This window comes from Chiloscyllium plagiosum, unplaced genomic scaffold, assembly GCF_037043375.1.
Source record: "Chiloscyllium plagiosum isolate Xiang-an unplaced genomic scaffold, Cpla_swu_hap1 HiC_scaffold_7, whole genome shotgun sequence".
Taxonomy (NCBI): Eukaryota; Metazoa; Chordata; class Chondrichthyes; order Orectolobiformes; family Hemiscylliidae; genus Chiloscyllium; species Chiloscyllium plagiosum.
Genome location: NW_028270145.1, coordinates 106,102,675 through 106,125,547, shown reverse-complemented (window position 1 = coordinate 106,125,547; position 22,873 = coordinate 106,102,675). Strand labels below are relative to the sequence as shown.

Genomic DNA, 22,873 nt, shown 5'->3' with positions numbered 1-22,873 from the left:
TCCAACAGACTAATTTAAGATGGTATTGTAGTTTAATCTTTGTGTTAACAGTTGTTTGTTCAGCCTTACAACTTTGGTTGTCAGTGGACATTGGGACTGTTTTATTTTGAGAATTTCTTTCTCCTTCCCTTTGCTATCGACTTGCACAAGCTATCTTTTTCCCTCCCATCAGTACAACAGTGTTCAATTGCTGACTTAATCCATTGAGTGACTCATTCGCTTATGCTTATGTTGCAAAAGTGTGTAGAAATCGCTTTCCAAAATGCAGTTGTAAATTGGAAAGCTTGCCATATAATTTAGTAAATAGAGGCCAAAAAAAAAAATCTATCATTCTGCATGTAAACTTTGTGTCACAGAAGCCCATGATGGGTACAATTGTGAAATATCATGTTTCTGTTTTGTGCGCTAACATGATGGATAGCAGTGCTCAATTATGGTAATTTCAGGCAACATCTTAATAAAGAATAGTTAATTTTGATAAAACCTGACAAGAAATTCTGCATGCTGAACAGAAATTTTGGTGAATTGCTGAAACATTTTTTTTGCTACCATATAAACTAGACAAACCTTACATGAAACAAGAATAGTTCAATAACAATTTGTATTTATGTCGTGCCTTTAAAATAATAAAATGTTTGCAAGTGCCTTACCGGAGTGTTATCAAGTGAATTTGGACACAAACATGCTACATAAGGTATTAGAGAATACCACAGCTGAAGACTCAATTGCTAGTTGCGGTGTGATTAAAACTCGGGGTGCAGACGAATCCGGAATTGGAGGAAGGCAGTGTTCTACAAAGGTTGAACGGTCAGAGCATATTAGAGATTTGAAAAGCTGTGATAATTTAAAAGTCGGACCATTGTTGGATATCAATGTGGGTCAGTGAGTATGGGGCTGAACAGGATTTGATGTACAGTGAGAAATGGACAGCAGAGCATTGGATGAACTGATGTTTCTCATTCAGACTGGTTTGTTGTCTCTTATGGACCATGAGTATTAATTTATTTTTAACTCTTCTCTGGCAGTAAAATCGCTGCTTTTGGCTATATTAGGAACTTGTGCAGCATTTAATAGATTCCTTGAATGTTCTTGTGGCTCGCATTTTTGATGCCTTCCACAATCTCAGCACATTCTATTACAAATTTCAGGGTATTTTGAGATATGGCCCAGTGTTGTGATATTTTTTTCTCAACTCTTGCACCTTGCGTTTTATTAGCAACACATAGTTGGTGCATCCTCAGTGCTGAAATGATCAACCATCCAGCTGATTTCAGAGCCAAAGCTTAAGAGATAAACAGTACAAATTCTGAAAACACATGGTTGTGTCTTCCACCCCTTCACAAAAAAAAAATTTCAAAACTCAGACTAGAATGTCAAGAAAGTCAGAGCAACCAGGATTGTTCACTTTGAGTGGAATTGGATGTCCTGGGAACAGATGCAGCGGAGGTGGAGGAATTGGGCCCCAGCTATGCCTGTCTCTTTGTTGGCTACGTAGAACACTCCATCTTGCGTAATTACACCGGCACCACTCCCCACCTCTTCCTCCGCTACATTGATGACTGCATTGGCACCATCTCGTGCTCCCGCGAGGAGGTTGAGCAATTGATCAACTTCACCGCAAGTCCCGCACCTCCCACAAGCCCCACCCCTCCAACCATAACAAGGACAGAAACCCCCAATGCTCACCTTCCACCCTACCAACCTTCGCATAAACCAAATCATCGCCGACATTTCCGCCACCTCCAAACGGACCCCACCACTGGGGATATATTTCCCTCCCCACCCCTTTCCACCTTCTGCAAAGACCGTTCCCTTCGTGACTACCTGGTCAGGTCCACGCCCCCCAACAACCCACCCTCCCATCCTGGCACCTTCCCCTGCCACCGCAGGAATTGCAAAAGCTGCGCCCACACCTCCTCCCTCACCTCTATCCAAGGTCCCAAAGGAGCCTTCCACATCCATCAATATTATTTATTGTATCCGTTGCTCCCGTTGCGGTCTCCTCTATATTGGGGAGACTGGACGCCTCCTAGCAGAGCGCTTTAGGGAACATCTCTGGGACACCCGCACCAATCAACCACACCGCCCTGTGGCCCAACATTTCAAGTCCCCCTCCCACTCAGCCGAGGACATGGAGGCCAGAGGCCTCTTTCACCGCTCCTCCCTCACCACCCGACGCCTGGAGGAAGAACGCCTCATCTTCCGCCTCAGAACACTTCAACCCCAGGGCATCAATGTGGACTTCACCAGTTTCCTCATTTCTCCTTCCCCCAGCTCCAACCTTCCAGTTCAGCACCATCCTCATGACCTGTCCTACCTGCCAATCTTCCTTCTCATCTATCTGCTGCACCCTTCTCTCTGACCTATCACCTTCATCCCCACCTCCATCCACCTCTTGTACTCTTAGCTACCTTCTTCCCAGCCCCATCCTCACCCCAGCCCCCTCCAATTTCTCTCTCCACCCCGAAGGCACCCTGCCTCATTCCTGATGAAGGGCTTTTGCCCGAAAGCTGGATTTTCATGCTCCTCGGATGCTGTCTGACCTGCTGTGCTTTTCCAGCATTAATCTTGACTAATGTCTGGCGTCTGCAGTCCTCACTTTTGCCTGCACTCACCCAGCCAACTGTGGATTCCTGGCTTGTGCCTTATCAAACAGTGGACAGGCTTTGGGCAGTCGGGAGGTAAGTTACTTACTGCAAGACTCCTAACTCTTATAGCCACAGTATTTATATGACTAGTTCAGATCAGTTTCTGATCATTGCTAATCCCCAGCATATTGATTGTGGAAGGCTCAGAAATGCTAATACCATTGTATGTCAAGAGGTGATAGTTAGATTCTATCGTTAGAAATGGTGATTACCTGTCATTTGTGGCATACAAATGTTACTTACCAGTTGTCAGCACCAAGCTAGATATTGTCCAGATCTTGCTGTGTTTGGGCATGGTCTTCAATATCTGAAGTTGCAAAGAGTGCTGAACAAGGTGCAAAATCAGAAAACAGACCCATTTCTGACCTTATGATAGAAAGCAGGTAGTTAATAAAGTAGCTGGAGATAGTTGAGTCCAGGATACAGATGACTTAGAGCTGAGATGACTGCCAATAATTCCAACCATCTTCCTTTGTCCAGGGTATTGAACAAAGAGCAATATAGCACAGGGACAGGGCTTTCAGCCCTCCAAGTCTGCGCCAACGTATTTTGCCCTTCCATACTAAAATTGTCTTCACTTACAGGATCCGTATCGCTCTATTCCCTTCCTTTTCATCTATTCATCCAGGTGCTTCTTGAATGCTGCTTCCATCACTTCCTCTGGCAATGCATTTGAGGCACTCACCACCTTTGTGTGAAAAATGTGCCTTGTACATCTCTTTTAAATTCCCCCCACCCCTGCATTTTGAACCTCTGCCCCCTAGTAATTGACCCCTTCACCCTAGGAAAAAGGCTCATCCTTTCCACTCTGTCCATGCCATTCACAATCTTATGGACTTCTATCAGGTTGCCCCTCAACCTCCTGCATCCCAGTGAAAACAAACCCAGTTTATCTAACCTTCCTTCATAGCTAAAATCCTCTATATCAGGCAACATCCTGGTAAACCTTTTCTGTACCCTCTCCAAAGCATCCACATCCTTCTCGTACTGTGGCGACCAGAGTTGTACGCAATATTCCAAGCGTGGCCTAACTAAAATTCCATAAAGCTGCAGCATAACTAGTCTATTCTTATACTCCATACTCCGTGCTCCTTCCAATAAAAGGTAAGCATGCCAGAGACTTTTTTTTACTCCCTTATCTACCTGTGTTGCCACATTCAGTGATCTGTGGACCTGCACATCCAGATCCCTGTGCGTATCAATACTCCTAAGGGTTCTGCCATTTACTGTATAATTTCCACCTGTACTTGACCTTCAATATACATCACCTCACACTTGTCCAGATTAAACACCGTCTGCCATTTTTCTGCCCATGCCCTCCAATTGATCTATATTCTGCTTTATCCTCTTGACAGTCCTCCTCACTATCTGCAACTCCTCCAATCTTTGTATTGTCCACAAACTTATTATTTAGACCAGCCATGTTTTCCTCAAAATCATTTATATAGACCACAAACGGAAGTCCCAGCACTGATCCCTACGGAACACCACTAGTCACAACCTTCCATTCTGAAAAGCATCCTTACACCGCTACCCTCTGTCTCCTATGACCTAAGCCAGTTCTCCAACCATCTTGCCAGCTCACCCTGAAACCATGTGACTTCACCTTTTGTACAAGTCTGCCATGAAGGACCTTGTCAAAGGCTTTACTGAAGTCCATGTAGACAACGTCAACCGCTTTTCCCTCATCAGTCATCTTCATCACCTCCTCAAAAAACTCGAACAAGTTAGTGAGGCACGACCTCCCTCTCACAAAACCATGCTGCCTATCACTAATAAGTCCATTTGCTTCTGAATGATATAGATCTTGTCCCTGAGAATCTTTTCCAATAATTTCCCGACCACAAACATGAAGTCACAGATCTGTAATTTCCAGGATTATCCCTGTTACCCTTCTTCAATGATGGGACAACATTGGCTTTTCTCCAGTCCTCTGGGACCCCACCTGTGGCCATAGAGGATGGAAAAGATGTCTGACACTGCTCCAGCAATTTGTTTTCTTCCCTCCCTCAATATTTTGGGATAGATCCCATCAGGACCCTGCGGCATTTCAACCTTAATACTTTTTTAAAAATCTCACAACGCCAGGTTACAGTCCAACAAGTTTAATTGGAAGCACTGCTCCTTCAGGTTACGACCATCTGATGAAGGACCAGCACTCCAAAAACTAGTGCTTCCAATTACACTTGTTGGACTATAACTTAGTGTTATATGATTTTTAACTTTGTACATGCTAGTCCAACACTGGCATCTCCAAATCATTAATACTTTTTAAGAGACATAACACCTCTTTTTAACAGCAATTTGGCTTAGAATTGGACACTCCCTTCTCTGAGATCATCCACCACCAATTCCTTTTCTATGGTGAATATTGACACAAACATATTCATTTAGGACCTCACCAACCTCTTCTGGCTCCACAAAAAAGATTGCCTTATTTGTCCTTGAGTGTGCCAACCATTTCCCTGGCTACCCTCTTGCTTTTTATATATGTATAAAAAGCCTTGGGTTTTCCTTAATCCTGTTTGCTAATGTTTTTGTCACCCTTTTTAGCAGTTCTAATTCCTTTTTTAAGTTCTTTCCTATTTATATACTTCAAGGACTCCATCAGTTCCCATCCTCCTAGACCTTATGTATGCTTCCTTTTTCTTTTTGACTGAGGTCATAACATCCCTGGTCATCCAAGGTTCATGTAACTTGCCATCCCTATCCTTTCTTCTCACAAGAATGTGCTGCTCCTGAATTCTGATCAACTGCCATTTGGAATACTCCCACATGTTTTTATGAGTGCAATCAGCAGAGGTTTTTGTCCTGATTTCCATTGACTTGGGCTTTTCTAACATTCCTTGATGCCACACTCAGTCAAATGTGGATTTGAAGTCAAGGTCATTCATTCTCACTTCACCTTCAGAAATCAGCTCTTTAGCTCATGTTTCAACCAAGATTGAAAGGAAGTCAGCAGCTGAGCAGCCCTGGTGCAACCTAAACTGAGTTACTGAGCAAGTTATTGTGAAGCAAGTGTTGTTTGATAGTAACAGTGGATGATAATATGTGCCATTGCTTTTACAGATAATTGAGAGTACACTGATGAGCAGCAATTAGCTGGGTTGGATCTGTCCTGCTTTTTGCATGTAAGACATACTTGGGCAGTTTTCATGTTGTTAGTGTTGTAACTGCACTAAAGCAGTCCAGGGGTGTGGCATGTTCTGGAGCAGAAGTCTTCAGTACTATTGCCAGAATGTTATTAGGGCCCATGGCCTTTGCAATAACCAGTACCTCCAGCAGGTTTTTGATATAATGTGGAGTCAATTGAATTGGCTAAAAGCTGGTACCTGTGACGTTGGGGACATTTGGAGACAACTGAGATGAATCATCCACTTGGCACTTTGGCTCAGGATTGTTGAAAGTATGTTTTGCAGTGAACTGCTGGGTTCCTCCTTTATTGATGATCGGGGATGTTTTGGAGCTGCCTCCTCCAGTGAGTTGTTTAATTGTCCATCACCATTCATGAATACATGGGGCAAGATTGCGGAGCTTAGATATGGTCATTAGATTATGGAATTACTTAGCACCATTCATCACTTGTTGTTTATGCTGTTTAGCATCAACGTAATCCTGTTTTGTACCTTTACCAGATTGACTCCTTATTTTTAGGTATATCTCAGCTGCTGCTGATGTGCCCTCCTGCACTTTTCATTGAACCAGTGTTGCTCGCCTGCTTGGTAGTAATAGAGTAGAGATGATAGGCCTTGAAGTTACAGATTCAGTTGCAGTGCAGTTTTGCTACTGATGGTCCTCAAAGCATGTTTACCCAGTTTTAAGTTGTTAGTGTTATGGACTAGGCCAGACCACTCAAAACATTCTTAAGCAGGCAACTCCAGACCATAACTTTACAATTTGTTTCGGCAAGTGTACAGTGAAAGTTACCCGGAGTAAGACAGCGAGGTTGATTACTAGATTTTAAAACAGACGAAACTTTGTTCACAAAATTACACAATGGAACACAAAGAACAGAATAAAGAACCCATACAGAATTCAACCTATCCAGCTAGACGTAAATATGCTGTTCTGAATATGCTCAACAATCCCAATAAGCAAACTCCCTTTTAAAAACCAGAATAAATGGAACACATGCTTACAGGTTGAAGTTGAAGGGCAGAAAGAGAGAGAATTTCCACGCACTCCCTGTTGAACTTCCAACCAGCTCAAGACTGAACTAAAACTGCTCAGCTCAGCTAGAGAGCTGACCACTCCCCTCTCTTTATACAGGTCACCTCTAAAGCATGACCACTTTGGCCTGAGGTCTCATCTGTTTACAGAGAAACAAAAGGCCTCTCAAAATTCTTTTCATCTCTACAAAACCAGACTGATCAGAGTCTGGTCTGGTTTATTACCTCTCCCTCTGAAAAAAAATCAAGGACAGAGTCTCCTTGAGCCAAGTAACAGCTTTTAGAAAAAAAGGGACTAGCTTTGTGACACTAGATCTTTCAAAGCCTCTTCCATTTAGTACAGTGGTAGTGCCACAGGACATGATGGCTTGTCCTCAATGTGAAGACAAGGTTTAGTTTCCAGAATGACTGTTTGGTGGTCCTTCTTGCTAATACTGTCACAGACAGATGCATTTGTGTGATTAATTCTTTTTTTTAAACTGACCTGTTCCACACAGGTCATTTTCCCAATATGTTGTGAACATATTGTATGCTAGAAAAATGGACATGGAAGAGTAATGGGTTGGGGTTGATTCCTGAGTTGTTCTAGAGGCTATAAGGACTCTGGGGATGGTTGAGGGCAAGGAGTTATGATTAGACGGGGGGATTGAAGAGTGAGGTGTAGGGGACCTAAATGCCTTGAATAACACTGGGATATAGGTCTAAGGGAGCCAAGGTGGGCCTTCAAATGAGTTTATCGCAGCACTTGGCTACTCCTGTGTCTGCCTATGTTCTGCTTTTGGTTGGCCCAAATCTATCTCACATCGAATCCCCCAGAGTGAAGGTTATGATGTTCAGATGCCTTTCTGCTGAGACAGGTCAAGCAAGTTGAGATATTTCTTGACTCAAACTATCCGTCTTGGTAGAGCAAATCCAGCCCTTTTGTTTGTTGCGCACATTAGCCCGGACAGAAAATCAAACTCGCTTGCTGTTTATAAAAGAGCCTGTGACGTTATTTCATTCATCTGAGAGGGAAGAGGGAACCTTGGCTATACATCTCATCCAAAAGATGGCACCACTAACAACATTGCAATCATTCAGCGCTGTATTGACAAGTCAGCCCTAATTAATCTTTGGATTGGAGCTCAAATCCATAACCTCTGACGCAAAGTTGGCAGTGTGGTACCAAGTCATAGCTGGTGCTCAGGTTGCATTGTTAGTAAACCAAATATTAAAACTCAGGCCATGAATCGAACTCTGGCTCTTTGCCCATCTTTCTCTCTCCTTGATTTTGGAGTCAGCAGAAGGTGACAGTTTTCTTGCTGTGATCAGCATTGCATTTCCGTGTGTGCATTTTGCAAAGATTGCCGTGCATGTGGTTGATCCCTGTATGGATCTATAAATTAAAAATAAGCAAACTTTAAACCATGTTTTGTCTTGGTATTCATTTAGAATCGAATTAACCTACAAGGTTTTGTAAGCGATGAAATAATCGTGAGGTAATGTAGGTGATGTATCTTGTCATAGAGTTTACTGCTGCAGATATATTAATGTATATCATTGTTTTCTCCCTCAAGGTTCTATTTGTTCCCAGACATTGGTGGCACTATGTAGAATCGTTGGATCCTGTCACTGTCAGCATTAACTCCTGGATTGAACTGGTAATATATATATAAACTTTACATCTTCCTTTATCCTGTGGGGAAAATAAGAACATTTATGTAATTTCCTTCATGAGTGCCAGAGGTCATTAAAGGAAAGGAAATTATGTACCTTTGAATGTAATCATTTGTAAGAAATGCGGCAACCAGTTTATGCACAGCAAGCTTCCCCGAACAGCATGTGATAATAACAAGGTAACCTGTTGTTTGTAATGAAAGGTACTACATAAATGCAAACCTTTGCTTATCTTAGGGAGGTGAAGGGAGAAACAGTTTGTTGAGAATATGAAGTACAAAGCTGCTGATAGATTTCCATTTCTGCACTTGGTGCTGACTGTTCAACAAAAAAACTGTGAACTTTTAACTCTTTCTATTAGAATTAGAATAAGTGATTTAATTTGAGAAATGTTCCAAAATGCCAGCATGTTTGCATTCAGTAGATTAATTAGCCCTATTAGATGGATGTATTATCAAGAAAAAGATAACCTTTAAGTCCATTGTCATGCAGATGTAAGCTGCATGTGTCCTTCGAGTCACATCATGGTGCATGGTAAACAGAACAAAGTGTCTGACTTCATGAGAGACTGGGCTTTAATAAGAAAAGAAATCTACAGAGGAAAGAAAAATACAAGTTAAGTATCATGCATAGCTAGGGAGAATGAAAGGTGCTTTCAGAGCAGCTCACAACTTAATGCGGAATGTAGCAGTTGAGAATTCTGGTACCTTTAGTCAGTTCCTTTTATGAAACAATGCAGTATATTATATGAACTGTTTTGAGTTAGGTCCTGCAAGGATCTGTATGAGAACTGTTACTCCACACTACCTATTGACTTGATGACTTTGTCAGCAGTTTTAAAATGTTGACACAAATGCCTGTTAATAGTGAAATCTGGGATGAGGAAACAAGACTACATTCAGAAGGGAAGAATGGGCCAGTATCTGTCAGATGACATAAAAAGTTGACACGCGTCATGTAATGCAGGCTGATTGCCAGAAATGTATATAGCAGGTCACTGTTCAGAAGTCAGAATTGAGACTTGGGTGTTATTGTGCATTTGTCTCTAAGATGCTGCAGTGCAGTCAAAATGTACTCCGATGTTGTTAAGAGGTGCAATACCATACAAGGTGCAATGCCCCTGTGCAAATCTTTCTTACACCTCATCAAGAGTACAGTTTTATCCCTTGTATGCAAAGGCTCATCCCACCTTGCGCCCTCAGTAAAATTAAGCTCATTCAAAACTCTGCTGCTGGTATTCCAACTCACATCCACACCATTGTGATAGTACAGTGCATACAAAAACTTAGCCCCTTGAGCCAGCTCCACCTTTTCAATAAGATCACAGCTCAACTGATTTTAATCTCAACTCTGCATTCCTGCATTTCCTTGATAATTTTTCATCTTCTTGGTAATCAAGAATCTATCTACCACTTCCTTAAAAGTATTTCCTGATTCTGCGATCACTGCCTTTTGAGGAAGGGAATTCAAAACATTGCAACCCTCAGATTTTTTTCATTATCTCTGCCTTGAATGTCTGCTTGTTATTTTTAAACTATAATCCATAGTTCTAGATTCTCCCACAAGAGGAAACATGCTTCCAACATTCACTCGGTCAAGTCCCCTCAGGGTCTTATATCGAATTAATTCACCTTTTGACTTTTATAAACCCCAGAAGATATAGGCCTAGTCTGTATAGCCTTTCCTTGTGAAAAAATCCACTCTTTCCTGGTGTTAGTTCAGCTAACCTTCTCTGCACTGCTTCCAATGCGTTGACATCCTTTCCTAAGTATAATCACCAATCCTTTTTGCGGTACTCCAGATGTAGTGTTTCTCATACTTTGTATAACTGAAACGTAAACTCCCTCCTTTTTGCATTCAATTCCCATTACAATAAAACATGGCATTCTATTAGATTTCTTTCTTGATATGCCTGCATACTAATCTTCTGCAATTCTTGCTCTAGGACACAAATTCTCACTGTTGAGATACAATGCTGCTTTTCTATTCTTGCTGCCAAAACAGACAATTTCACACTTTTCCACATTATACTGCATTTGCCAGATCTTTGTCCACTCAATTAACCAATCCATGTAGGCTCTATATGTCCTCTTCCCAATTCATTTTCCTACATACCTTTGTGTCATCAGCAAATGTAGCTACCATACCTTCAATCCCTTTGTTGCAAATCGTTTATGTAAAGTGTAAAGAGTTGAGGTCTCAGAGCCAATCGCTATGGCACACTATTCATGACACCCTGTCAGCCTGCAAAAGACCCATTTATTCCCTTTCTCTGCTTCCTGTTACCCAGCCAATCTCGATTCATACCAATATGGTACTGCCACCTCCGTGCTTTGATTTTCAGATATCCTTTGATGTGGCACCTTATCAAACTCCTGGAATTTAAATGCACCACATCCACTGGTTCCACCTATATCAACAACACAAGTTACTTCAAAGAATTCCAGTAAATGAGTTAAACATGATATCCAATTGACAAAACTATTTTGGCTCTGCCTGATTACCTTAAACATTTCCTGAAGAAAGGCTTATGCCCGAAACGTCGATTCTCCTGTTCCCTGGATGCTGCCTGACCTGCTGCGCTTTTCCAGCAACACATTTCCAGCTCTGATCTCCAGCATCTGCAGACCTCACTTTCTCCTACCTTAAACATAATCAAGTTAAAACACATTTAATGATAGCGTCTAATTATCTCCCCTACAGTAGATATATGAGAGAGTTTACACCATGTTTACACAATAAGAAAACATTTTACACAATAGGCCTGTAGTTCCCTGCTTTCTGTCTCCTTTTTTTGAATACCTTCCCCCAAGTCAAGTGAGTTTAGGAAAATTAAAACAAATGCATCAATTATCTCACTAACTACTTTTAAGACTCTAGGATGAAATCAAGCAGGACCTGGGGTCTTAAAAACTCGAGTTCCAACAGTTTACTCAGTATTACTTCCCTGGTAAATGTAATTTACTTCCGTTCCTTCCTGACTCTTTTCACTGACTTGTGTGGTTTCAGGCCCAGCGATTCCTTAATTTTAAATTCTCATCCATGTTTTCTAGTCTCTCGACAGCCTCATCCCTAGAATTTCCTTCTGCCCTAGAATCTCTGGGATATATTAACTCCTATTCTGACCCTTTGAACATTGCCAATTTATATCCTTTTTCATTTGCAGCTGTGTCTTCCACTGATGAGGCTTTCCTAAATATTTGCCTTCTCTCTCCTCCTCCCCCTCCTACAAGATATTCCTTAAAATGTAACTGTTCTCATAGCTGTCTGATAAACTGGTTTCCAGGTGGATGTCCTACTTGAATTAGGTAAGTAAGGAAGAATCAGGGCACTTCAGTAGAAGATATTAAGCACAGGAGGTCCATCACCAACAGTTGCTTAGTAGTGTCACAGTTGAACAAACTGGCCAAGTTCTAAACTTTACTTGTGAGGGAATCAATGAGACGGCCATGGGAGGTGATGGCCTAGCGGTATTATTGCTGGACTGTTAATCCAGATCATGTTCTGGTGACCTCTGTTCGAATCCTGCCATGGCAGATGATAGAATTTGAATTCAATAACAAAAGCTTGAATTAAGAGTCTAATGATGACTGAATCCATTGTTGATTGTTGGAAAAACCCATCTGGTCCCCTCGGGAAGGAAACAGCCATCCTTACCTGGGCTGGCCTACATGTGATTCTAGACCCACAGCAAAGTGGCTGACTATTAACTGTCATCTGGGTAATTAGGGATGGGCAATGAATGCTGGCCTAGTCAGCGATGCCCTCATCCTATGAGTGAATTTAAAAAAAACTTGATCTTGACATATGTCTACCTTTCACATATACATCTTCCATCCTTTTATGTCACTACTACTGTGCTGAAATAGGTTGATTCAAACATGAGACGCTGTTAGTTATCATTTGCAGCAGAGTTATTTAGATTACTTTACAATGTGGAAACAGGCCCTTCGACCCAACAAGTCCACACCGAAGCGCAGACCACCCATACCCCGACATTTACCCCTTACCTAACACTACGGACAATTTAGCATGGCCAATTCACCTGACCTGCACATCTTTGGACTGTGGGAGGAAACCAGAGCACCCGGAGGAAACGCACGCAGACATGGGGAGAATGTGCAAACTCCACACAGTCAGTCGCCTGAGGCGGGAATTGAACCCGGGTCTCTAACGCTGTGAGGCAGCAGTGCTAACCACTGTGCCGCCGTGCCGCCCACACCACTGTGCCGCCCACACCACTGTGCCGCCGTGCCGCCCACACCACTGTGCCGCCGTGCCGCCCACACCACTGTGCCGCCGTGCCGCCCACACCACTGTGCCGCCGTGCCGCCCACACCACTGTGCCGCCGTGCCGCCCACACCACTGTGCCGCCGTGCCGCCCACACCACTGTGCCGCCGTGCCGCCCACACCACTGTGCCGCCGTGCCGCCCACACCACTGTGCCGCCGTGCCGCCCACACCACTGTGCCGCCGTGCCGCCCACTCCGCCGTGCCGCCCACTCCGCCGTGCCGCCCACTCCGCCCTGCCGCCCACTCCGCCCTGCCGCCCACTCCGCCCTGCCGCCCACTCCGCCCTGCCGCCCACGCCGCCCTGCCGCCCACGCCGCCCTGCCGCCCACGCCGCCCTGCCGCCCACGCCGCCCTGCCGCCCACGCCGCCGTGCCGCCCCCACCACCCTGCCGCCGTGCCGCCCCCACCACCCTGCCGCCGTGCCGCCCCCACCACCCTGCCGCCGTGCCGCCCCCACCACCCTGCCGCCGTGCCGCCCCCACCACCCTGCCGCCGTGCCGCCCGTGCCGCCGTGCCGCCCCCACCACCCTGCCGCCGTGCTGCCCCCACCACCCTGCCGCCGTGCCGCCCCCACCACCCTGCCGCCGTGCCGCCCACAGTTATATTTAACTAGTATAACCATATAGTTCAGTGTATCCCCCACTCTATCATTACCATCACGCCAGGTTCCATGGAGAGACAGGGAAGCATGTCAAGAGCAGCACCATATATTCCTAAAAATGAGGTACTAACTTAGTGAAGCTACAGTACAGGATAACTTGTTTACTAAACAGCAGAAATAGCATGTGATAGGAAAAGCCAAGCTAATATTCCTCAAACAACAGATTAAATGGGAGCTCTGTGGTACTGTCATATCCAATCATAAATGGTGACAGGCAATAAAATAACTCACTGGAAGAGAGCACTCCATTCACATCCCCATCCTGTAAAAGTTGTTCTACTTAACACTAATACCTCTTTGAAATACTACCTCTGGCATCCACTTGACAAATGAAAGATGTGTCACCTATCTGCAAAGAAAGCAGAAGAAATCCTATTTAACCAATTACCACCAAGTTGGTCTCTTCTTGCTTATTGGCAAAGCAATGGAAGATGTCTCTGAGTGTGCTGACCTGTGGCACTTACTCAGCAATAATCTATTCACTGGAACTCCCTGAACTACTGTGCTCTTCCAGCACCACTAATCCAGAATCCAGTTGGATTCTGTCAGGGTTACTTCACTCCAGATCTCATTGACTGCATTCTAAAAATGAGTTGAATGTGAATACCCTTGACATGAAGGCATTGTTAGAGTGTGACACCAAGGATCCCCAGTAAAACTGAAGTCCATTGGAATTAAATGGAAAACGCTCTGCTGTTTTGATTCTCAATTAGCACAAAACGAGATTGATGTGAGTATTGGAGAAGCTAATTATCTCAGCCCTGAATGTTGCTGCAGATGTTCCTTGGAGCAATGGTATTTAATGACCCTCCCTCTTTTATTCCATTGAAAATGGAGGTATTTGATGCTATGCACTGTTCATTATCATTTGCAAACCTCAAATACTGAAGAAGGCCATGCTGAGGTGCAGCAAGATGTAATCAGTATTCAGATTTGGGCTGATAAACATAAAGTAACATTTGCTGTCTCTCAATTGCCAAGCAATGGTCATCCTCAACAAGAGAAAATCTAACCCATTTCCCCTTCACATTCAACAGCATTGCCACTTATAAATTTCTATCATAAAGTTTACATCCTGTGGCTACCATTGACCACAAACCTGATTGGACCAGCCATGTAAATATTATGGTCACAAGAACAGGTAAGAGTAAGGGAATTCTGCTGAGAGTTACTCACCACCTGAATCCCCAAAACCTTTTCTCCATGTTCAAGTCAGGATAGAATACTCCATTCACCAAGATGAACTTAGCTCCAAAAACAGTTGAGAAGCTCAATAATGAGGACAACTTGATCCGCACCCCATCCAGGAGGTTAAACAATCGCTCCCTCACACCCTGCTCACAGTCTTGGATCACACTCATTCCTGGCCATACTAAAAGTAGGTTAGGTTGTGAGCTGAATCACTTTGGTCTGCAGAGCTCCCTTTTTAATACTTAGGAGGGAGTGGTCAGAAAAAAATTCCCTCAGTCCGGCTTGTTTTATTATTAACTGCTCACAGGGGATCGTATGATAGTGGGAGCAACAGGAGAGGTGGTGGTTCATCACACTTACTAGCAACATTGCTATTTAGTTGTATTTAATTTTCATGAAATAATAATGTATAAAAATTATACATTCAGCCCTAGGCTACGAATGGGAGGCTAATTGTTTCCAAACTGTCCATTCTATGGATTTCATTGTGAGCAATATTTATCCCTTAACTAGAATCAGTAAAATCAAATGATCTGATTGTTCCATTGTTGCTGTGTGCATTTCCTGGATTCCAAAATATTTATTGTATTTAATTATAGGAATGTGGAAAGTGTTAACTGGTGATTCACTTTGTCCCTATAAAAAGGAAAAGATGAGAACTGTTTTTCTGGGAGAGGAGGTGTATGTTTATAATATGTCTCACTGTCAATAAATGCTTATGAAAGTGTGTGAAGATCGGCTTCAGTTCTATTATTCACCAGCTAATCTTTCCATAATGTAATAGTGACTACATTTCAGTAAGTACTTTACTGAATGTAAGGCTCTGCATTAATGCAAACTTTCCTTTTCTTTTACATTCATACAGCTTGTATTTTGCTTTGTATTATAGAACTTCTTCATTTATTCTTCCTTTAATGCTTCATTTACTGTCCTTCACTCCTTCATTTACTGTCCTTCACTCCTATGCAGAAGTCAGGAACAACACTCAGTCTTTGTGCTCACAAATCAATTAAATGACAGTGGCAGGATGAATGGAGCAGAGGCACAAAGTGGGTGAATCGTTTACTTATATACAAATTGAATTTCCAAGTAAACAACTTGATCATAAAGAAGCCAAGCAGCATTACAGATTATGTGGTTTGAGAATTTAGGCAACTTAAGCACATACGTGATATGTATATAAATGTATTACATTGCGTGCAAGTCTATTTATATATAAGTAAATGTATTTACAAATAAATGAATATTCATGTGCACACTTCAATTTTTCTTGTTGCAGCATTATCTCCTGCAGTGCTGTGCATTTAAAGGTCTTGACTTTCATTAGACCTGTGAGCCTCTGGATGGTGCAAATATTAATGTTCGTTGTGCAGAGTAATGTAAATCTATGAATGTGACCTTCTAAATTTCAGACTGATTCAGCATATGTTTAGTTTATTCATATCACATTGTGTAGTCAATTATCATGATGCACTCGCTATACTGAGAGTCATAGAGTCGTACAGCACGGAAACAGACCCTTCGGTTCACCTTGTCCATGTCTACCAGATATCCAAACCTAATCTAGTCCCACCTGCCAGCACCTGGCACATATCCCTCCAAACCCTTCCTATTCATATACCCATCCAGATGCCTTTTAAATCTTGCAATTGTACCAGCCTCTACCACTTCCTCTGGCAGCTCATTCCATACGTGTGCCACCCTCTGCATGAAAAAGTTGCCCCTTAGGTCCCTTTTATATCTTTCCCCTCTCACCCTAAACCTATGCCCTCTAGTTCTGGAACCCCCCCGCCCCCCTGCCAAAACCCTAAAAGAAATGATCTTGTCTATTTATCTTATCCAAGCCCATCATGATTTTATAAGCCTCTATAAAGTCACCCCTCAGCCTCCGACACTTCAGAAAAAACAGCTCCAGTCTATTCAGACTTGCCTTATAGCTCAAATCCTCCAACCCTGGCAATGTCCCTGTAAATCTTTCCTGAATCCTTTCAAGTTTTACAACATCCTTCTGATAGGAAGGAGACCAGAATTGCACACAATATTCAAAAAGTGGTCTAACCAATGCCCTGTATAGCCACAACATGACCTCCCTATTCCAATACTCAATGCTTTGACCAATAAAGGGAACCATACCAAACATCATCATCACTGTCCTATCTACCTGCGACTCTACTATAAACCTGCAGTCCAAGGTCTTTTTGTTCAGCAACAATCTCCAGGAAGTTACAATTAAGTGTATAAGTCCTGCTCTGATTTGCTTTCCAAAATGCAGCAAGTCACATTTATCTAAATTAAACTCCATCTGCCACTCCTCAGCCCGCTGGCCCATCTGATCAAGATCCTGTTGCACTCTAAGGGAACCTTCTTCTCTGTCCATGACATCTCCAATTTTGGTGTATTCTGCAAACTTACTAGCTATACCTTCTATGTTCATATCCAAATCGTTTATATCAATGATGAAAAGCAGTGGACCAAGCACCGATCCATATCGCACATCACTGGTCACAGGCCTCCAGTCTGAAAAACAACCTTAAAAAGAAAAATAATGTTCTCACCACCAACAGGAATATTTTCAATGCTGCGAGCTAAAGAAGCCAGGAGAGATTCAGAACTATGTAGAAATAAATCACCTTTATATAATGAACACACTTTTATTTATACAAAGGAAAATTACTATGAATCCAAGGGACAAATACAACTAATGGTGGAAATCTGAAATAAGGACAGAAAATGTTGGAAGTGCGTTTCCATTACAAAAGATTGAATAGCTGAACATTTCGGAAGCAGTGATAGATTCAGACAGAGTTAGCATGGATTTTTAAAAAGGGAATCTTTTCGACGGTTCCAATGGAATTTTCTGAAGATGTGCATATTGTATACTTGGACTTTCAGAAGGTTTTTAATAAGGTCCCGTCTCAGAGATTAGCATGTAAAGTTAAAGCACATGATTTTGAAGGTAATGTTATGAAGTTGAAGGCATGTACTGTACCTTTGAGAGAGTGCAAGCTGGCAAGCACCTGTCATGTGACTGACTCACAGACAGTGTGCTGCAAAATTCAAAGATGTAACATTTGGCTGTGACCTAGATATCTTAGTTGTTTTCGCAACAGTTTGAATTTAACTAATGCCCTAACATACTAAAACCCAATCGAATTTGAATTTTATTGTTTCGACAACATCGAACCAATGAGATGATCCGATGTTTGGGGTATAGAAAAAGCAGGCATTTTGGATAGTTGGCCAGAAAGAGTACTAATTGCCACTGAAAGACTGCTATTCACCACACTCTGTTAAAGGTACTTTTTTCACACGAAACATCTTTGCAGCAGAAGACTGAAGAGAACCCAAGGCGAACTACAGAGTAGGATAAACAGTGTAGTCAACAACTACTGTCTAGTTTTGAAAGTAAGTTGCTGTAAATTTAAGAGGGGCTTTATTAGGTCAGTATATTATAGAGTGAGAGGTAGATAACAAATCTTCAAGCGAAAGGCTTAAGTAAATACTTGTTACTTAATGTTCACTTTTAGAGTTAAAGAATAACTTGATATTTTTTATTAAATAGTGAAATTTGTTTAGTTCTCTGTCACTCATACATTAACAGTTTACGAGGTGAGGTGAGCTTTTCTCTGGGTTTAGTTTAATTAGTAGAAGAATGTGTTTCATACTGTACACATAGTGTTCGTAACAATAGTGTACTGACATGGATAGAGAACTGGTTGGCCGATAAAGAAACAAATGGTAGGAATAAAGAGGTCTTTTTTTCATGTGGCAGGCAGTGACTAGTAGGGCACTGCAGGGATTAGTGCTTTCCAGGACCTCAGCTATTCACAATATATATCAGTGATTTAGATGAGAGAAGTAAATGTCATCTGTTATGGACCATGCCAGATCCCCTCAAGACATTTCTAGAAAGTGTCCCAGACCCTAACTTTGCTAGTTGTTTTAAGCAGGTGTAAAGTAGATATTCCAGGAGTGAAGCAGCTGGACCGGCCACTTAGTTTTAAACAAAACTGAATTTATTTGCAAGATTACTGAATGAAACACAAACAAAAGAGAACAGAGTATAGAATACTTAACCTATCTGAAAACCCAGCAGACTATGTCCACTTAATGCGATTCCAAATTCCTGCAGCAATCCTCATAAAAATCCCTTGGGAAAAATCAAACACGGTCTTACAGGAGAGAGAGATGGCAGAGAAATTCAGTATGGAACACATTCTTCCATGGAGCTATTTCTTGGATCAGCCTTAAAACTGATATCCTGCTTTCAGTGAACAGCCAGACTGCTAAAAACACAGCTGAGCTGGGAGAAGTTACCACTCCCATTTCATTGTAAAAGAGTTTGTTTTAAACTTGAAAGCCTATTATCTGAGGCAGTATCTGTTAGCTAAAATCAAACTAGCCCTAAAACCCTTCAAACCGTAGACTTTTTGGAATCGCTGCTTTTAACAACCTCTGTTGGGAGGGGAAAAAAAAAGCCAAGGATTTCTAAGTTTGCAGACATGACAAAGCTGGTGGGAGAATGAACTGTGAAAGTTAAGTGAAAGTGCAGAGGAAAATGAATTGTGAATAGGACATAAGGAGCCTACAAAGGGATATAGATTAACTGCGTGGATAAATGTCTCGCAAATGGTATATAATGTGGGTAGCTGTGCAATTGTTCATTTTGGCAGAAAGAATAGGACAAAACGGAGATGCAGAGAGATCTGTGTGTACTCGTGTATAAATTTACAGAAAGTTAGTGCAAGTAATTAAGAAAGCTAATAGAATGTGATGTTTGTGAGTGGAATTAAATGCAAGAACAGGGAGATTACAGTTCAGTAATAGAGAATATTGGGAAGACTGTCTGGAATACTGTGTACAGGATTGCTCACCATACTTAGGAAAGGATGTTAATGTTTTGGAAGCAGTTCAGAGAAAGTGAAGACTGCAGATGCTGGAGAGTTACAGTTGAAAAATGTGGTGCTGGAAAAGCTCAGCAGGTCAGACGGTATCCGAAGAACAGGTGAGTTGATGTTTCGGGCATAAGCCCTTCATTAGGAATGTGAGAGAAGGTTGACTAGAATAATACCTGGAAAGGCTAGGCCTGTATCTTCTGAAGTTTATAAGAGTCAATGGTGACTAAATTGAAATACAAACTCCTGAGGGGACTTGATCGGGTGGATATTGAAAGCATGTTTCCATTTGTAAGAGAATGCAGTACTGGGATCATTAGTTTAAAAATGAAAGGTTAGCCATTTAAAACTGAGATTAAAAATAACTTTTTCTGAGCATTGAGTCTTTAGAATTCCCCTCCTGGAAAGGCAGTGGATACAGAATCTTGAAATATTTTTAAGACAAAGGGAGGTAGATTCTTGATTAAAGGGATGAAGGATTTTTGGGGGTACACAGGAATGCAGAAACAAGAATAGAAATTGCTAGAAAAGCTCAGCAGATCTGGCAGTATCACTGCAGAGAAATCAGAGTTGATGTTTCAGGTCCAGTGACCCATAGAACCGAGAAAGAACACAGGAGTGCAAAGTTGAGGTTAAAATCCGATCAGTCGTGATCTTATTGAATGGTGGAACAGATTTGAAGAGTCAAGTGGCCTACTCTACTTCCTTATTCATACGTTCCTTTGTTGGTAATAGGGCAAAAAAATCTCACTAGACAAAACAATGTAATATTCAGATAGTTAACGTTTTGGGTTAATGACTCTGTGAGCCTTGGCTGCCAAATGGGGAGGGAGCAGAAAAATTAAAATTGAGTTACTGTAATTTTAGGAAGGACAGAATAGATAAAAGATTAGGTGGAGTTGTACTGTACTAGAGATTGTCATTGAGAGAGAGAATTGAAAAAGGAAATGTGTGGGCAGATAGAGATCTGAGCAGCGACAATAAAATTATTTTATTGTAGGTGGTTTCAGTGACCCATTTATTGTCTGGTGAAAGGAGACATCGAGATGTTAAAAGGAAATATGTTAGGATAGACTAAGATCCTCTTTATTAAGCAATGTGTAATGTTTTCCTCCAATGGGAGGGCTATTACTAGACCAAGCAATAAATAATAAAATAGATGTGTATAATCATAGATCAGATAGTGAATTAAGCCTAACATGAAAGCTATGAAAAATAAGGGCTTTTTTCCCTTGGAAAAAAATTATTCACAGTATCCTTGTATAGTTTTAGCACGATTTTCCTATTTTTATACTCCATTCTCTTTGAAATGATAAGCCTTCCATAAAAGTTAAAGTTCTTAATTTGAGTAAGGCAAATTTTAATACAATGAGACAAGAACTTTCAAAAGCTCGTTGGATTAGAAAGGTAAAGCGGCAGCTGCCAACTGGGAAGCTTTCAAAAGTGCGATAGCGAGAGTTCAGAGGCTTTATGTTCCTGTTAGAGTGAAAGGTCCGGCTGATAAGATTAGAGAACAATGGACAAATAAAGATATTGAGGTTCTAGTCAAGAATAAAAATGAATCATACTAGATATACACAACTGTGATAAAATGAATCTCTTGACAATTATAAAGAGTGTAGGGGCATTCTTAAGAAGGAAATCAGAAAGGTAAAGCAGGGATATGAGATAACCTTGGCAGATAAGGCTAAGGATAATCCAGAGAGATTCTGTAAGTACATTAAGAGCAAAAGAGCAAATAGGGAGAGAATGGGGCCCCGTAAAGATCGAGGTCTTTGTGTTGAAACTCAGAAGAGGTTTGTATTAGTTTTCACTGTGGAGATAGAACCGGAGGCTAGCGAACTCGGAAATAAATATTGATGTTTTGAAAACAGTTCACATCACAGAAGAGGAAGTGCTGGAGGTCTTAGAAACATAAAGGCAAGAAAATATCCGGGACCTGATCAAGTGTATCCCAGGGAATTGTGGGATGTTAGGGAGGAAATTGTGGGGCTCCTAGCAGAACTATTTATATCATTTATAACTGCAGGTGAGTTGCTGGAGGACTGGCAAGTGGTTAATGTTGTGCCTTTATTTAAGAATGACTGACTGTGAGGAGAAGCCTGGGAACTATAGACCTGCAAGTCTGACATTGCTGGTTGGGTAAGTTGGTGGAGATGGTTCTGAAAGATAGGATTTACATGCATTTGGAGAGACATGGCATGATTGGAGAGTGTCAGCATGGGTTAAGCAAGGGAAATCATGTCTGTCAAACTTGATGGAGTTCTTTGAGGAAGTAAGAACATTGATATTGCTTACTGGATTTTAGTAAAGCCTTTGGTAAGTTTCTGCATGGTAGACTGATTTCCCAAGTTAATCATATGGGATTCGAGGTGAGCTTACCAATTGGATACAAAATTGGCTTAAAGGCAGGAGACAGAGTGGTGCTGAAGACTTGTTTTTCTGACTGGAGGCCTGTGACCAACGGTGTTCCACAGGGATCTGTAGAGGGCCCACTTTTGTTTGTTATTTATGTAAATGTTTTGGATGAGAACATAGGAGACTCCAGTTTGCAGATGACCCAAAGATCGGTGATTATTAGGTTAGATTTCCTACAGTGTGGGAACAGGCCCTTCGGCCCAACCAGTCCACACCAACCCTCCGAAGAGTAACCCACCCAGACCCATTTCCCTCTGACTAATGCACCTAACAGTATGGGCAATTTAACATGGCCGATTCACCTGACTTGCACATCTTTGGATTGTGGGAGGAAACACGATCATCTGGAGGAAACCCACGCAGACATGGGGAGAAAATGCAAACTCCACACTGACAGTCGCCCGAGGCTGGAATCGTACCTGGGACCCTGGTGCTGTGAGGCAGTAGTGCTAACCACTGTGCCATCGTGCCACCCCTATATTGTGATATATTGGACAATGAAGAAGGTTGTCTAAGATTACAGAGAGGTCTTGATCGATTGGGTCAAAAGGCTGAGGAGTTTAATTTGGATAAATATGAGGTATTGCATTTTGATAAAACAAACAATGGCAGGACTTACACAATTAATGGTAGGTCCCTGTAGAACAGAGAGACCTGGGCGTTCAGGTACATAATGTTTTGAAATTTGCATCACAGGTAGACAGTGTTGTTGCTCGAAAAGTACAGTAGGTCAGGCAGCGTCCAAGGAGCAGGAGCATCGACTTTTCCAGCACCACAAACTCGACTCTAATCTCGAGCATCTGCAGTCCTCACTTTCTCCTAGTCACAGGTGGACAGGGTAGTTAAGAAGGTGTTTAGCAAACTTGTCTTCATTGCTCAGACCTTTCAGTATATGAGTTGGGACGTCATGTTGAGGTTGTACAGGACTTTGGTGAGGCCTC

General features: G+C 42.1%; 1 protein-coding gene across 3 annotated transcripts in view; it reads left to right on the top strand.

The window, feature by feature from the left end:
* Positions 1–22,873, top strand: part of hspbap1 (hspb associated protein 1) — an 89,313-nt gene that overhangs the window by 60,483 nt on the left and 5,957 nt on the right. For all 3 annotated transcript variants that reach the window (XM_087989338.1, XM_087989336.1, XM_043694264.2), the window contains one exon: positions 8,374–8,457. In XM_087989338.1, the coding sequence (XP_087845464.1) occupies positions 8,374–8,457 (84 nt within the window). The remainder of the gene's footprint in view (positions 1–8,373; positions 8,458–22,873) is intronic.